Here is a 17,764-nt window from a genome sequence, read left to right on the forward strand (position 1 = left end):
CACAGAAGCGTAAGATATGGATCCCAAACAGCATGTATCGTCCAAATGCATCTGCTCCCAGGAAATCTTATGCTGCACCGCGTCTGCCTCCTCCACCATCTAAGCAGTCAAAGCTACCAGCTCCCCCACCTGGGGCTCCTGTTCCCACTCCCGATAATGGTCTGTGCTTCAAGTGTGGTCAACCGGGTCACTTTGCCAGGAACTGCTATCAGAATCAGAATCAACTAGCCCTTCCAGCAGCTGGCCGTGGTAACAACCAGCCCCGCAACAACAATGCTAAGTCTCATGGTCGTGCTCATGCCAACCACGTTGATCTCAGCGAAGCTCAAGACCAGCCTGCTACTGTGATGGGTACACTCCTCGTAAATTCAGTACCAGCATCCGTTTTATTTGATACAGGAGCATCCCACTCATTCATTTCAGCAGAATTTGCATTCCTGCATGGCATTAATCACGAAGAGATAAACACTCCGCTAGTGGTACACACCCCTGCGGGCCAATGTCAAACCTCTATGGTTAGTCGCGATGTTACTGTTGAAATTGAAGGACTGGAATTTCTTGTCTCTCCCATCGTACTGAAGTCCTGTAGCATTGATCTCATTCTGGGAATGAATTGGTTAAAAGCGCATACTGCTTCAATCGTTTGCACCACTAAGACCGTCCATCTGCTACACCCTTCAGATGAGATAGTTACTTACCAAGCCCATCTGGTGCAAAATGCCGAGGCAAGGCTCTATGCATTGAATGCATTGAACGCTGCACCACTCGAGGGCATTGAAAACATTCCCGTCGTGCGTGAATTCCTCGACGTCTTCCCTGAAGAACTTCCGGGGATTCCCCCTGCTAGAGCTGTCGAATTCATCATCGACTTGAAACCAGGCACCACTCCTATAGCCAAGCGACCCTACAAAATGCCGCCGCATGAACTCCTTGAGCTTAAGGAGGAAATCGACAAATCTCTTCGCAAAGGATTTATTCGCCCAAGTTGCTCTCCTTGGGGAGCACCTTCTCTCTTTGTCAAGAAGAAGGATGGGACAAACCGGTTAGTTCAAGACTACCGTCCTATAAACCAAGCCACCATTCAGAATAAATACCCTCTTCCTCGGATCAATGATCTGTATGATCAACTGGCGGGTTCGTCAGTGTTCTCTAAGCTCGACTTGAGGTTGGGCTACCACCAGATCCGTGTTCGAGAAGAGGATATCCCAAAGACCGCCTTCGTGACTCGCTATGGTTCATACGAGTACACCGTCATGTTTTTCGGTTTAACCAATGCTCCAGCCACCTTCTCTCGTCTGATGAACTATATATTCATGGATTACCTCGACAAGTTCGTTTCTTTATCTGGATGATATCCTAGTATTTTCCAAGAACGAAGAAGAACATGATGAACATCTTCGACTTGTGCTGGAAAAGCTACGAGAGCATCAACTATATGCCAAGTTCTCCAAATGTGAATTCTGGCTACCCGAAGTAACCTATCTCGGGCATGTCATCTCTAAGGATGGTATTGCCGTCAACCCCGAGCGAGTTCAGGCTATTCTTGATTGGACTCCTCCCAAGAACGTTAAGCAAGTCAGAAGTTTTCTCGGTCTCGCCAGCTATTGCCGTCGATTCGTCGAGAACTTCTCTAAGATCGCCAGGCCTCTGACTAACCTGTTGCATAAGGGTGTCAAGTTCCAATGGACAGACAAATGTCAGGAAAGTTTCCAGGCACTCAAAGACAAGTTGACTTCTGCCCCAGTTCTAGCTCCACCTGATACTAAGAAGGACTTCGTCATTTACTGCGACGCTTCCCGTCAAGGGTTAGGCTGTGTCCTAATGCAAGACCGCAAAGTGATTGCTTATGCCTCTCGACAATTGCGCCCTCACGAAGAGAACTACCCAGTTCACGACCTCGAACTTGCTGCAGTCATTCATGCGCTGAAGCAGTGGCGACATTACCTTCTCGGTAATCGTTGTGAGATCTTCACTGACCACCAAAGTCTGAAGTATCTGTTTACTCAGCCAGATCTGAACCTCCGCCAGCAGAGATGGATGGAGCTTGTTGCAGACTTTGACTTGGGTATTTCCTATACGTCAGGCAAGGCTAATGTAATGGCTGATGCCTTGAGCCGCAAGTCTTACTGCAACCACCTCCAGGTTCACAAAGTTCAGCCCTCACTTGTTGAAGAATTCAGGAAGCTGAACCTCCATATTGTTCCTCCGGGTGCACTCGCTCCCCCTCCTAAGGAATTTGGCAAGGTGAACCTCCACGTTGTTACCCAGGGTTCCCTCAATACCCTAGTTGCTAAACCAGATCTCGAGGACAGCATCAAAAGGCTACAGAAGTATGACTCTGAAGCCTACAAGATTAAGCGCTACCTCGCAGAAGGAAAGCCCTCATTCTTCACCATTTCTGAAGATGGCACCCTATACTTCAAGGGCCGCCTAGTGGTGCCATGTGCAGAGAAAAACCTGGATATGACACAGGAAGTTATGAAAGAAGCTCATGATACGCCTCTAAGTATCCATCCGGGTAGTACAAAGATGTACCAAGATATCCGTCAAAGATTCTGGTGGTCTAATATGAAGCAAGACATTGCTCGTTATGTTGCTGAGTGTGACGTTTGCCGTCGTATCAAAGCAGAACATCAAAGGCCTGCTGGAACTCTGCAACCTATCTCTATTCCTGAATGGAAATGGGACCATGTTGAGATGGACTTCGTCACTGGATTTCCCAAATCGCAGAAAGGTAATGATGCTATTCTTGTCGTCATTGACCGACTTTCCAAAGTTGCACATTTTCTGGCAGTCAAAGAAACGATCACTGCTAGCCAGTTGGCAACGCTCTATATGTCCAGGATTGTTTCACTCCACGGTATTCCATTGGTTATCAGTTCAGACCGTGGTAGCTTATTCACTTCAAGATTCTGGGCAAGTTTCCAAGAAGCAATGGGAACTCATCTGTCATTCAGTACTGCGTTTCATCCTCAATCGCAAGGACAAGTTGAACGCGTCAACCAAGTTCTCGAAGACATGCTTCGAGCTTGCGTTATTTCCTTCGGCAAGAAATGGGAGGAATCTCTCCCGTATGCTGAGTTCTCTTATAATAATAGCTATCAAGCTAGTCTGAAGATGGCCCCCTTCGAAGTGTTATATGGACGAAAGTGCCGAACCCCTCTGAACTGGTCAGAAACTGGGGAACGTGTCCGGATATTATCCAAGATGCCGAAGAACAAGTCCGCATTATTCGCGAGAATCTCAAGACTGCTCAGTCACGTCAGAAGAGTCAGTATGACCGTCATCATAAAGACATGGTCTATCAACCTGGCGAAAAGGCTTATCTTCGAGTCACACCTATGAAGGGTGCTCACCGCTTCGGGATCAAGGGCAAACTAGCTCCTCGCTATATTGGCCCATTCACTATTCTCGAAAGGCGTGGAAAAGTGGCATACCAACTGGAACTACCGCCGAACCTTTCTCAGGTTCACGATGTGTTCCATGTGTCACAGCTCCGCCGTTGCTTCAAGGATCCAATCCGAGCTGTGGATCACGAAGTGCTCGAATTGCAGCAAGACCTCTCCTATAAGGAGCATCCGGTCCGCATTCTCGACCAGGCTGAACGCCGCACACGTCAGAAGGCGATCAAGTTTCTCAAAGTCCAGTGGTCGCACCATTCTGAAGATGAGGCCACTTGGGAACGAGAGGATCGTCTGCGCGAAGAATACCCCGCACTGTTTCCTTCTACCTCCTAAATCTCGGGACGAGATTTCTTGTAGTGGAGGAGATTTGTAACACCCTGAGAATCATGCTACAGTAACCCCCTGTGATTAAGCTAATCATGTTGCTAAACAGGGCTTGATCACATTTGAATCACCTTCCTTTCAAACTCCTAGCTCAAACTTCAAATATAATTAAAATGAAAAATAAAAGTTTTCAAAAATTCAAACAAAAATGTTCAGTGGGTGCTAAATAATACACTGGTAATTATGGTGGAGAAAACTCCTTTTTATAAAATGCCTAAATACTTTAAATGAAACAAAACAGAAAAGGAAATAAACAAATAAAAAGAAAACAGAAAACAGAAACAGTCAGAGAAAAGAAAAAAAAGGGAGCAGGCCTTCCCCCCCCCCACTGGACCCGTGGCCCATCTGCACCGAACCCCCCCCCCCCGGCCCAAACTGGGCCGCACCCCCGCGCCCCCGGCCCAGCCCACCTCCTCCCTCGCCCCTTCCCTGTTCCCCCGACCCGGTCGGAACAGGGGCGCGCTGCCGCCCGACCCCCTCGCCGGCACCGACGCCGGAGGGGATAAGGTCGCCAGCTCCCCCGCCTCCTCGGGCCTCTCTCCCACTCACCCCCGCTCTCCCTCTCGGCCCCCGCGCCTCCCCCTTCCCTCCCCCGGATCCGCGCCGCCCCCCCCCCCCCCTCTTCCCCACGCCCGACGCGCTCGCCGCCGTTCCCCTCGTTCACGCGGCCACCGTGCCCCACTCGCCACCTCGCCGTGTCGTACGACGTCGCCGCCCTTGACTACACCCCCTCCGCCTCTCCGTCGAAGCTCGGAGCCACTGCATCGGCCTCCCCGAGCTCGCCTTCATCTTCGGACGCCGGCGACCCCCTTTTTCCCCGGCGACGACCTGCTGCTACTAAGCCACCCACGGGCCTTTCTTGCGCCGCGCGGTGAGCTCCTCTACCTCCTCCCCCTCTCCGTTAGCTCGCTCGCGCTCCGTAGCTGCTTCCCCGCGCGCGCCTGAACGCCATGCCGCGGAGCTCGCCGCCGGCGTGTCTCCGGTGACCAAATGGTCACGGGCGTTGGCCCGCTAGCCCGACCGCACCGAGCCGCACCCGCCTAGGTAGTTAGTTCGGCCGTTCGCGCGCTCTAGCGTAGCTTCCGTCGGGCACCCGTAGCTCCTCGCCGCCGGCGAGTTCGTAGCGCTCGTCTCCGGCCGTTCCAGCCCCTCCGACCACCGCCGTTGGACGCGCGACGTCGAGCCGCGTCGAACGCGCCCAGCCACGCCCCCGGAGACCCCCTGTACGTGAAACCCGTACCCCTCCCGAGCCGCGCCGCCGTGCGTCTGGTCGCCGGCGTTGCTCCGGCGCCGGCCGCCGACGTGGCACACCTGGGGCCACCCCTGGGTCACTGCCAGTGGCCCCCACGGTTCCCAGTTGACTGGGTTGACCCAGTCAACTGCTGACTGGGCAGGCCCAGTCACTGACATGCGGGCCCCGCCGCAAAATTTAAAAAAAAAGAAAAGAAAAAGAAAATGTTTTATAAATAAAAATAATTAGTTTAATTAATCTCTCACTGACAGGTGGGCCCAGTAGTTAATTAACTAAAAACTAATTAGTCTAATCCTCTGTTAACCCACTGTCTATGACAGGTGGGTCCCCCTTGTCAGTTTGACCAGTCAACCCGGACTGTTGACCGCTGACGTCACTCATACGTCATGCTGACGGCATATCCCTTTTTCTGTTAATTAAATAATTCCAGAAATTCAAATAAACTTTGAAAATTCATATCTTTTAAACCGTAACTCGGATGAAAATGTTTTCTATATGAAAGTTGCTCAGCACGACGAGACGAATCCGAATACGCAGTCCGTTCGTCCACCACACCTCCCTAACCTATCGAACTAGCAACTTTCCCCCTCCGGTCCGTCTGTCCGAAAACGTGAAACATCGGGAATACCTCCCGGATGTTCCCCCCCTTCACCGGTACCACCTACTGTCGCGTTAGGACACCCCTAGCACCGCTCACTGTCATGTCACGCATCGTCATGCTTATGTTTGCATTGTATTTACTGTTTCTTCCCCCTCTTCTCTCCGGTAGACTACGAGACCGACACTGCTGCTGCCCAGTTCGACTACGGAGTCGACGACCCCTCCTACTTGCCAGAGCAACCAGGCAAGCCCCCCCCCTTGATCACCAGATATCGCCTACTCTACTCTCTACTACTTGCATTAGAGTAGTGTAGCATGTTACTACTTTCGATATCCTATTCTGATGCATAGCCTATCCTTGCTAACTACTGTTGTTACCTTTACCTGCAATCCTATCTGCTTAGTCTAGGATGCTAGATTTCCATCAGTGGCCCTACATTCTTGTCCGTCTGCTGTGCTATACTATCGGGCCGTGATCACCTGGGCGGTGATCACGGGCATATACTTATATACTATATACATGACACATGTGATGACTAAAGTCGGGTCGGCTCGTAGGAGTACCCGCAAGTGGATCTTTGTGGCGGAGCGACAGGGCAGGTTGAGACCGCCTAGGTAAGAGGTGGGCCTGGCCCTGGTCGGCGTTCGCGGACACTTAACACGCTTAACGAGATCTTGGTATTTGATCTGAGTCTGGCCATTTGGTCTATACGCACTAACCATCTACGTGGGAGTAGTTATGGGTATCCCGACGTCGTGGTATCAGCCGAAGCTCTTTTGACGTCAGCGACTGAGTGGCGCGCGCCGTGTTGGACCGCTTTGACGTAACCGCCGTGATCGTGTGGGTTGCTAGGTCTGCTCGCGGCCGCGTTCGCAACGTGCAGGTGTGCATAGGGCGATGGGCCCAGACCCCTGCGCGCATAGGTTTAGACCGGCGTGCTGACCTCTCTGTTGAGCCTAGGTGGGGCTGCGACGTGTTGATCTTACGAGGCCGGGCATGACCCAGAAAAGTGTGTCCGGCCAATTGGGATCGAGCGTGTTGGGTTATGTGGTGCACCCCTGCAGGGAAGTTTATCTATTCGAATAGCCGTGTCCCTCGGTAAAAGGACGACCCGGAGTTGTACCTTGAGCTTATGACAACTAGAACTGGATACTGAATAAAATACACCCTTCCAAGTGCCAGATACAACCCGGTGATCGCTCTCTAACAGGGCGACGAGGAGGGGATTGCCGGGTAGGATTATGCGATGCGATGCTACTTGGAGGACTTCAATCTACTCTCTTCTACATGCTGCAAGATGGAGATGTCCAGAAGCGTAGTCTTCGACAGGACTAGCTATCCCCCTCTTATTCCGGCATTCTGCAGTTCAGTCCACTGATATGCCTCTTTACACATATACCCATGCATATGTAGTGTAGCTCCTTGCTTGCGAGTACTTTGGATGAGTACTCACGGTTGCTTTTCTCCCTCTTTTCCCCTTTCTATACCGGATTGTCGCAATCAGATGTCAGAGTTCAGGAGCCAGACGCCACCGTCGACGACGACACCTACGGCACTGGAGGTGCCTACTACTACGTGCAGGCCGCTGACGACGACCAGGAGTAGTTAGGAGGTCCCAGGCAGGAGGCCTTGCCTCTTCGATCGTTGCTACTTTTGTGCTAGCCTTCTTAAGGCAAAACTTGTTTAACTTATGTCTGTACTCAGATATTGTTGCTTCCGCTGACTCGTCTATGATCGAGCACTTGTATTCGAGCCCTCGAGGCCCCTGGCTTGTATTATGATGCTTGTATGACTTACTTATGTTTTAGAGTTGTGTTGTGATATCTTCCCGTGAGTCCCTGATCTTGGTCGTACACATTGCGTGCATGATTAGTGTACGATCAAATCGGGGGCGTCACAAGCTCAAGGGGAATAAGGTGAAGACGCGGTCTTCTGAGTTAAATCTCAGCCTCCCTAACCAGACGTACAGTTGTCATAGCAACTGGAACTGGTCCAACAAATCCTTGTCCTCACCAAGCAACTGGTTCTATCTCTTCCCTCACTTATTTACAGTTTGTCTTCGTGAAGTCATTTGCATGCTTGCCTTATCAGTTTGACTTCACGGTGTGACGACTATTGTTGTTTGGCTTCATACTATCTTCCATCCTAATCTATACTACCTAGCTGCTAATAGTCTTCGTGCTTTCACTTCATTGCTTACTTGACTATGGCTTGTCTAGTGTTGTCTATCTTTCGCTGCATATCAATAGGTTTAATTGTTATGTTTGTCTTCAAAACCCAATGTTTTGAAGATTTTCATAAAAATCGCCTATTCACCCCCCCCCCCCTCTAGTCGATAACTAGCACTTTCATCCACGAACCATTGTCATTGAGCAGACCAGATACAAAACGCATGCGACACCGACCATGTAATGACACCTGTTTGTATGAGTAAGGTCTTGGGATCCAATTGTCTCTCCATACTCTGATACTCCGTCCATTTCCAACCCTCCAAATTAAGCCTTTCTTCGAGAGATCGAGCCCATTACTTATAGCTTGCCACGATGATGAAGCATTACCTGAGAAGACCGTGTCTACTAAATTACCATGAGGATAATACCTGGCCTTCAAAACTTGGGCGCACAAACTGTCCGGTCTAGATAACAATCGGCAAGCTTGTCGGTCCAACAACGCTTGATTAAACATACGAAAATCACGGAATCCAGCACCTCCTTTGTACTTAGGCTGTAACAGATAATCCCATCCTCTCCAATGGACCTTTCTTTTTCCTTCTCTAGACCCCCAATAAAAATTTCTCACCATCCTTGTCAAATCATCGCACAATGAATAAGGTAACTTGAACACACCCATGATATAGGTTGGCAATGCTTGTGCAACTGATTTAATTAAAACCTCTCTTCCTGGTTGGGCAAGAAGTCCACCCCCCCCACTGCATCAAATGCTTTGTGAGACTAGTTTGTAGATTCTGGAAATGTCCCTTGGACATACGCCCCTCAGGAGTTGGGAGGCCCAAGTATTTTTCCTCAAAAACCAAGCTTGTTACCCCCAACACATCTCTCACTTGCTGCTGTATCATCACAGGGCATGTAGCACCAAAGAAAACAGAGCATTTACCATAGTTCAGACTTTGTCCAGTGGCCTTACCATAAAGTTCCAAAGCAGCCTTCACATTCTCCGCTTGGGCACTAGAGGCCTCGAAAAACAGTAAAGTATCATCGGCGAATAACAGGTGGAATATACCAGGGGCTGATCTGCATACCTTAACTGGGGTGATCACACCCAACCTCACTTTGTTCTTTAAAATTGCAGATAAGCCATCCGCAACAAATAAGAATAAGAATGGTGATAGAGGGTCGCCTTGCCGAAGTCCACGCGACAGTGCAAATGTATCCAAGAGGGCCCCATTTAATTTGACAGAATATCTCACCGATGTGACACATGTCATAATCCAGTCAATCCATCTTTGAGAGAAACCCCACTTTTGCATCACCCGCTTCAAGAAAACCCAATCCACTCTATCGTATGCTTTTGACAAATCAAGCTTATAAGCACAAAAACTCTTTGTTGGATCATTCTCCCGCTTGATGTAATGAATGCATTCAAAAGCCACAAGAGCATTATCTGTAATCATCCTACCAGGAATAAAGGCACTTTGTTCTGGCGAAACTAGTGTATCCAATAGTGGTATAAGCCGGTTCACCAAGCACTTTGAGATGACTTTATAAATTACATTGTAAAGGCTAATGGGCCTGTAATCAGAGATCTTAGCAGGGTTAGAAATTTTAGGAATAAGAACAATGGATGTAGAATTTACCCCCTCGGGCATTATTCCAGTCACAAAGAAATCCTTAACCGCCGCAAGCACATCCTCTTTGATAGTACTCCAATTTTGCTCAAAAAACCTGGCAGGAAAACCATCCGGCCTTGGGGCCTTGAGCGGTCCAATCTGAAACAACGCATCAGAAATCTCCTTGTCCGAGAACGTGGCACATAACTTGACATTATGTTCATCCGTCACCATAGACTCCAAAAGATCAAGGACCGGTGAAGCATCAAGTGTCGGGTCTGCAGCAAAGATATCATGAAAATAGTCATTTGCACGCTTACCCATTGCAGCAAACTCCGAGTGCACCACCCCAACACTGTCTGTAATTTGGCGGATTTTATTCTTCCTAGCTCTCCATACTACCTTACTCTGAAAAATTTTGGTGTTTCCGTCCCCCTCCTTCAACCAAGAAATTCTAGATCTCTGAAGCCATAACATTTCCTGTTGATATAATAACTCGTTCATGCATTGGACCTGTAGCTGCCTGCAGAAGGCGCCGGAGGGATCGAGCCTCCCGTTACGTATACTGTACTGACATAGGTGAGCCGCGATGACTCGACGTACTTACTTAATCTCAGCCTGCTTAGCCGACCGGCCGCTGCACGAATCACGTGCAAACACTTACCGGAACTTGACAACGGGGTTGGATCGACAAAAAGAAACGTCAGCTGGGTTTTCATTTATAAACACAGTGTCAATGTTCTTGAGCAAATGAATACCTTACGTGAGCAGCGGTCATTGCGTCCGGGGCGACTCATTCGCCAGCTTGCTCTTTGTATAGTAAGTACTCCCTCCGTAAACTAATATAAAATTATTTAGATCATTATTTATATAGAGAATACTTACTATATAAGCAGATTAATAGTCCAACTGTCGGACTGGAGACTCTAGTGTCAAGCAAAATCTATCGACAGATAAAACAGGTGACGACAACACACGATTTTTGTGTAGCACAACGCACATGCATCGGTCGGTGGCCCCGCTATCCATCTTGGTCGACGCAGAGCAGCTGGAGGGACACGTAACGCAACGTAACGTCGATCGAACTGGAGATAAGCTCTTCTAGCTAGCTTTAACGATCCAAGGACGAAGAGAAGCTATCCATGGAATTCTCCTCTCCTCTCTTCTGCCGAGCCGTCATCTCGTCGCCGGCCTCCACAGCGACACCCTACCCAGACCTAGGGAGCCTAGCCAGCGAGAAAACGGGGAGCCTCCCCTGCCACCTCGGCATCTCTTTCGGGAGAAGCCGTGCGACCCCTGGGCCGATTGACATGGGCGCTGTCGACCTAGCTACAGCGACTGGCCTCCCGAGAACCGTGGCATCGTCGAACATTTCCTTCTTGAACAAAGTGTGCAGAACAAAGTTGCAAAAAAAGAGAGAGAGAGAGGATCTCGCACTCCAGCGATGCGCGCACACCACGTGTCCGGCCGGCGCGAGGCCCAAGTCGATCTGGAGACGGATAACCATTCCGTGCATATGCCCGCGGGCCACCGGCCCGATGCGCGACACCTGTACGGCGCGATACAGCGACGACGGGCCCGCGGGTTTCGATCGGCGCCACGTGTGCGCGTGCGTCGCGCAGTTCCGTTCTGGACCCGTATAAAACCGGGCCGGTGCACCACGTTCCAAACGCGCCACAGATGCACGCGCTACTAGCCAGCTTGGTTCAGTGGAGTTCTGTCTCTGACGATTCGATTCCAATACCGCGACGGCTCCGAAATGGAGAGCGACTGCCAGTTCCTGCTGGCGCCGCCGCCGCGCATGTACGCCGCGGCGGGGGACGACGGCCAGTTCCTTCAGCAGCATCAGCTGAACGGCGGCGGCGCCGGGGAGAGGAAGCGGCGGTTCACGGAGGAGCAGGTGCGGTCGCTGGAGAGCACGTTCCACACGCGGCGCGCCAAGCTGGAGCCCCGGGAGAAGGCGGAGCTGGCGCGCCAGCTGGGGCTGCAGCCGCGCCAGGTGGCCATCTGGTTCCAGAACAAGCGCGCCCGGTGGCGCTCCAAGCAGCTGGAGCAGGACTTCGCCGAGCTGCGCGGCCATTACGACGCCCTCCGCGCTCGCGTCGAGTCGCTCAAGCAGGAAAAGCTCACTCTCGCCGCGCAGGTAATTAACCAGCACACGCATGCCATATCCTCCATGCTCCATGGCCGGTCGTCGATCATTAGTTCATTACAGATACGTGAGTCGCGTGCATGCTAATGGTGTCGTCTGCTCGATGTGCAGCTGGAAGAGCTGAAGAAGAAGCTGAACGAGCGGCAGGACCAGAGCGCCAGCTGCGGCGGCTCTTGCGCCGTCGCCGACGTGGACGACAAGAGAAACAACGTTAGCAGCTGCGTCATGAAGGCGAAGGATGAGAGCGTGGCGCCGGCGACAGACGTCTCGGACGGCTCAACTCCGGGCTGGTACGAGTATGACGACCACCTGGCGTACGGGGTTGACCTGCACGAGCCGTTCTGCGCCACTCCGGAGCTGTGGGAGACGTCATGGCCGCTGGTGGAGTGGAACGCAGTGGCATGAACCAACGTTGCATACACTACATCTGTGTACGTCGATGCTGTTGCTAGCTTGTCTAGCTGGTTGATCCGGACTATGTAGATCAGGTCGATCGGGCCGTCAGGTAGAATCGTAGAACAGATAGGTAGTAGGGATCCCACATGCAAGCAGCCATGAAATCTGATGCGAGAAATCCTCCCGCCGACCGGCCGACGATCTGCTCCGTCGACTCTGGGATTCATGTCCGTGAAAATGGCTTAAGAGTCACGCGAACCGTGTCTGGCGGCTGTCACTCATGTGATTCCTGTGGCGTCGTCGCCGACGAAAGAGAACCACTGTTACCTATAGAGAACGTGTTTCACCAGCTGCCCATGTCGCTCTAGAAATCCATACATCCGTTCCTGTGTTCTCCTCTCGCGCGCGTGTTTATTTACTGTGCCTGTGGGCGACCGATCGATCCAGAACGCGCGTGCACCGGAGACGACGAGAGGGGAGGAGCGTCGCTGTCGCGGCAACACAGGGGGGATGATTCGTATCGTCTGTTGCTGCTTTGGACGCCACCCGGCGTGTCGACCGTTGGTTCGTCCGGCACTGTCGCGCGCGGGGGCCAAAGACGAGAAAGAGGCAGCGGGAAAACGACGCGGGAGGCGCGGCTGTCGCCGGAGGAGAGGACGGTTCGGCGAGAAAAGGAAGTTGTGGATGCGTGGCCCGGCGGCTCAATGGGTGGTGGAAACGACTCACTCACCTGGAAAGCGACCGCCCGCCACATCAAATAAGAAGCGCGCAGATGCTAAGGCCAACTCCAACTCGACCGCGCGACGTCAAACGGATGTTCGCTTTAACCAAATTTCGTTCTTTGGGTAGGACGATGGGGTCGTCTCCGGACGTGTCCCTGGGATGCTGTGGCTGATGGATTATGGATGGGCTTGGGCCCATATAAGACAATAATCCCTAGTTAATCTCTAAGGCCCATGCATTTGTGCGGCAAGTGGTGGGAAGTGTGGGAGTGAGACCTCTTTATAAGGGCTGCTCCATCACTTGCTATTGGGAGCTTGGGAATAGGAGCTATACACGCGCGCTCCTCCTCCTTCGTCGCCCGCCCCGCCTCGCCTCGCCTCGTCACGACGCGGACCGTGGGTTGTTCGCGGACTCGGTCGCGGGCCTGGCCCAAACCCATCTACTTGATGGCCTATATAAGAAGGCGCTGGCCAGTGGAGTGAATCCTAACTCAGTTCATTCACTCCCTCTCGTACAACCCTAGCCGTCATCTACTGTTCCTCTCACTGTGTTGCCTCCGGCGATCCCATCCCAACGACCGCGTGCACGGTTGGTCGGGAGAGCAGGTGCCTCCGAAACCCTGTCGTTCGAGATCCTGCCCGGGAGAACGGCAATAAGGTTTTTGGGGAGCGTCTCGACGCGACTGCTCCCGCCCCGTCTCCGTCCGCCTCTGCTTCCAGTACTTCCCCTGCATCGACCCCATGGCTGACGACGCCGCCGTCAAGAAGAAGGCCACAGACAACGCCGAGGCTGCTGTTGCCGTCGCCGCGTTGGCCTGGCCAACCGGAGGGTATGATCTGTTCATCCCTCGTTTACTCGTACTTGTACTAGCCGTATATGTGCTGCTCATAGATGGTTCGCTTCTATGTTCTGTACGTGCTAGTATGCTTAGGTATCGCTATGAGATGCATACCTTTTATGCCATGCTTACTGTCTACTCGTGGATTAGATTAGTTGAAAAAGTACTAATATTTTCAACAATCCAAAACCCTTATTTTAGGCACTTTTCGACTCATGGCTTCGTCGCTGCTCTGAAACCGGAAAAGTTTACTGGAATGCATTTTAAGCGTTGGCAGACGAGGACCACTTTGTGGCTCACATCAATGAACGTGTTCTAGGTTAGTGGTGTGTCTCTCACGATAACGATTGCTCCTGAACAGGAGAATGCGTTTAGGGAGGCGACCACCATCTTTCTGGGAGCCGTTCTTACTGTGATCGGAGACAAGCTTGTGGACGCATATCTCCATATGCGTGTTGCTAAGAATTTGTGGGATGCGCTCGAAGCTAAATTCGGCACAACCGATGCTGGAAGCTAGTTGTATGCTATGGAGCAGTTTCATGATTACAAAATGGTTGATAACCGTTCTGTATTGGACCAAGCCCATGAGATACAATGCATCGCTAAGGAGCTGGAGCTCCTGAAGTGTGAGTTACCGGACAAGTTTGTCGCGGGTTGCATTAATGCAAAACTCCCTCCTGGATGGAGAAACGTTGCTACTTCTCTCAAGCACTTGAGACGTGAATTCTCTGTTGAGGATGTCATCGGTCATCTAAGTGTTGAGCAAAACTCGAGAGCAAAGGACTCACACGTGAAAGGGGCAGAGGGTTCTTCTAGCACCAATATGGTGCAGAAGAACTCCCACAAGTTTAAGGGAAAGAACTCTGTCCAGCAGAATACTACCTTTAAGAAAAAGGGTAAGAAGAAAGACAAAAGAGAGATGGCTGCTTTACTTGTGGTTCAGATGAACATTGGGCAAACAAGTGCCCGAACAAGTACAAGAAGCCAGCACATGACTCCAAGTCTGTGATGTCACTCTGAGCTACAATGATGCGGCATCTGGGTATGGTAATTTGTTTACCATACTTTCAGTTTGTCAGTCCACTGATTGGTGGATTGACACTGGGGCCAATATTCATGTGTGTGCTGATGTGTCTTTGTTTTCTTCTTACCAGGTCGCACAAGATTGTTCCGTCCTGATGGGGAATGGCTCGCATGCTTCTATTCATGGTGTTGGCACAGTAGATCTGAAGTTTACTTCGGCAAAGATCGTGCAACTGAAGAACGTGCAGCATGTCCCCGCCATAAAGAAGAATCTCGTTAGTGGCTCCCTTCTATCTAAATAAGGGTTTAAGTTAGTATTTGAGTCTAACAAAGTAGTCGTATCTCGGTATGGACTATTTGTTGGAAAAGGATATGATTGTCGTGGTTTGTTCCGCCTTTCCCTGGAGGATTTCTGTAATAAAGTCGTGAACCAAATTCATTCCAATGTGAACGAATGTGAGGTTTGACATTCACGTCTTTGTCACATAAATTTCGGTTGTATGACGCGGCTAGCTAAGATGAATCTAATACCAAGTTTCACTTTAGCCAAAGGCTCTAAGTGCCATGCGTGTGTGCAAACAAAGCAACCTCGTAAGCCTCACAAGCCTGCGAAGGAGAGACATCTGGCACCACTAGAGCTCATACATTCAGATCTCTGTGAGATGAATGGTGTGTTGACTAAAGGTGGAAAGAAATACTTCATGACTTTGATTGATGACTCCACTAGATTCTGTTATGTGTATTTGTTAAATACAAAGGATGAGGCTCTACACTACTTTAAAATCTATAAGGCTGAAGTTGAGAACCAACTTGAGAAGAAAATAAAACGAGTCTGGTCTGATCGTGGTGGAGAGTACTTTTCTAGTGAGTTTGATTTATTCTGTGCGGAACATTGCTACCTCTTGAGCACTACGTTGGTTTTCCCTTGAAGAGGAAAGGGTGATGCAGTAAAGTAGCGTAAGTATTTCCCTCAGTTTTTGAGAACCAAGATATCAATCCAGTAGGAGACCACGCTCAAGTCCCACGCACCTACACAAACACATAAGAACCTTGCAACCAACGCGATAAAGGGGTTGTCAATCCCTTCACGGCCACTTGCAAAAGTGAGATCTGATAGAGATGATAAGATAATATTTTTGGTATTTTTATGATAAAGACTAAAAGTAAAGAAAGCAAAACAAACGGTGATAGAAATAATGGGAGATTAATATAATGGATACCCGGGGGCCATAGGTTTCACTAGTGGCTTCTCTCAAGAGCATAAGTATTACGGTGGGTGAACAAATTACTGTCGAGCAATTGATAGAATTGAGCATAGTTATGAGAATATCTAGGTATGATCATGTATATAGGCATCACATCCGTGACAAGTAGACCGACTCCTGCCTGCATCTACTACTATTACTCCACACATCGACCACTATCCAGCATGCATCTAGAGTATTAAGTTCATAAGAACGGAGTAACGCTTTAAGCAAGATGACATGATGTAGAGGGATAAACTCATGCAATATGATATAAACCCCATCTTTTTATCCTCGATGGCAACAATACAATACGTGTCGTTTCCCCTACTGTCACTGGGATCGAACACCGCAAGATTGAACCCAAAGCTAAGCACTTCTCCCATTGCAAGAAAGATCAATCTAGTAGGCCAAACCAAACTGATAATTCGAAGAGACTTGCAAAGATAACCAATCATACATAAAAGAATTCAGAGAAGATTCAAATATTGTTCATAGATAATCTTGATCATAAACCCACAATTCATCGGATCTCGACAAACACACCGCAAAAGAAGAGTTACATCGAATAGATCTCCAAGAGAATCGAGGAGAACTTTGTATTGAGATCCAAAGAGAGAGAAGAAGCCATCTAGCTAATAACTATGGACCCGAAGGTCTGAGGTAAACTACTCACACATCATCGGAGAGACTATGCTGTTGATGTAGAAGCCCTCTGTGATCAATGCCCCCTCCGGCGGAGCACCGAAAAAGGCCCCACGATGGGATCTCACGGGTACAAAAGGTTGCGGCGGTGGAAATAGGGTTTTGGCTCTGTATATGATGTTTCCAGGGTACGTAGGTATATATAGGAGGAAGAAGTAGGTCGGTGGAGCTATGAGGGGCCCACGAGGGTGGAGGGCGCGCCCCCTGCCTCATGGCCTCCTTGTTGATTGCTTGACGTCCACTCCAAGTCCTCTGGATCACGTTTGTTCCGAAAATCACGTTCCCGAAGGTTTCATTCCGTTTGGACCCCGTTTGATATCCTTTTCCTTCGAAACACTGAAATAGGCAAAAAAACAACAATTTGGGTTGGGCCTCCGGTTAATAGGTTAGTCCCAAACATAATATAAAAGTGTATAATAAAGCCCATTTAAACATCCAAAACAGAATATATAATAGCATGGAACAATCAAAAATTATAGATACGTTGGAGACGTATCAAACATGGTATTATTCATGAGAGGACGCCTCCCTATTCACCCCAGTCAAACGGGGTTGCTGAACGGAAAAACCGTACTCTAACAGATTTGGCTAACGCCATGTTAGATACATCAGGTTTATCCAAGGCATGGTGGGGGGAGGCTGTATTGACATCATGTCATGTCCCGAATAAAATTCCCGCAAAGGATAATGAGACTACTCCCTATGAGCAATGGGAAAAGAAAAGAACTACACTCTCTTACTTGTGCACTTGGGGTTGTTTGGCGAAAGTCAATGTGCCGACCCCCAAAAAGCGTAAGCTTGGACCAAAGACCGTGGACTGTGTTTGTTGGGGAACGTACTAATTTCAAAAAATTCCTACGCACATGCAAGATCATGGTGATGCATAGCAACGAGAGGCGAGAGTGTCGTCCACGTACCCTCGTAGACCGTTAAGCGGAAGCGTTATGACAACGCGGTTGATGTAGTCGTACGTATTCACGATCGACCGATCCTCAGTACCGAACGTACGGCACCTCCGCGTTCAGCACACATTCAGCTCGGTGACGTCCCGCGAACTCACGATCCAGTAGAGCTCGAAGGAGAGTTTCGTCAGCACGACGGCGTGGTGACGATGTTGATGAAGTTACCGACGCAGGGCTTCGCCTAAGCACCGCTACGATATGATCGAGGTGGATTATGGTGGAGGGGGGCACCGCACACGGCTAAGAGATCAACAGATCAATTGTTGTGTCCGTGATCATATCCAGGACTCCGA

At 50.0% G+C, this 17,764-nt stretch overlaps 1 protein-coding gene across 1 annotated transcript; it reads left to right on the forward strand.

Moving 5' to 3' along the window:
- The first annotated feature begins 11,097 nt into the window (after nt 1–11,097).
- Nucleotides 11,098–12,322, forward strand: LOC109738234 (homeobox-leucine zipper protein HOX24). The gene is made up of 2 exons (XM_020297337.4): nt 11,098–11,571; nt 11,692–12,322. The coding sequence occupies exons 1-2, from the start codon at nt 11,188–11,190 to the stop codon at nt 11,983–11,985; spliced, it is 678 nt and encodes a 225-aa protein (XP_020152926.1). The 5' UTR covers nt 11,098–11,187; the 3' UTR covers nt 11,986–12,322.
- Nucleotides 12,323–17,764: the final 5,442 nt, after the last annotated feature.

This window comes from Aegilops tauschii, chromosome 6 (assembly GCF_002575655.3).
Source record: "Aegilops tauschii subsp. strangulata cultivar AL8/78 chromosome 6, Aet v6.0, whole genome shotgun sequence".
NCBI lineage: Eukaryota > Viridiplantae > Streptophyta > Magnoliopsida > Poales > Poaceae > Aegilops > Aegilops tauschii.

Coding starts and splice junctions, on each gene's coding strand:
- LOC109738234 (XM_020297337.4), top strand. CDS start 11,188: ATGGAGAGCGACTGCCAGTTCCTGCTGGCGCCGCCGCCGCGCATGTAC. Junction 11,572..11,691: donor AGCTCACTCTCGCCGCGCAG/GTAATTAACCAG, acceptor CTCGATGTGCAG/CTGGAAGAGCTGAAGAAGAA.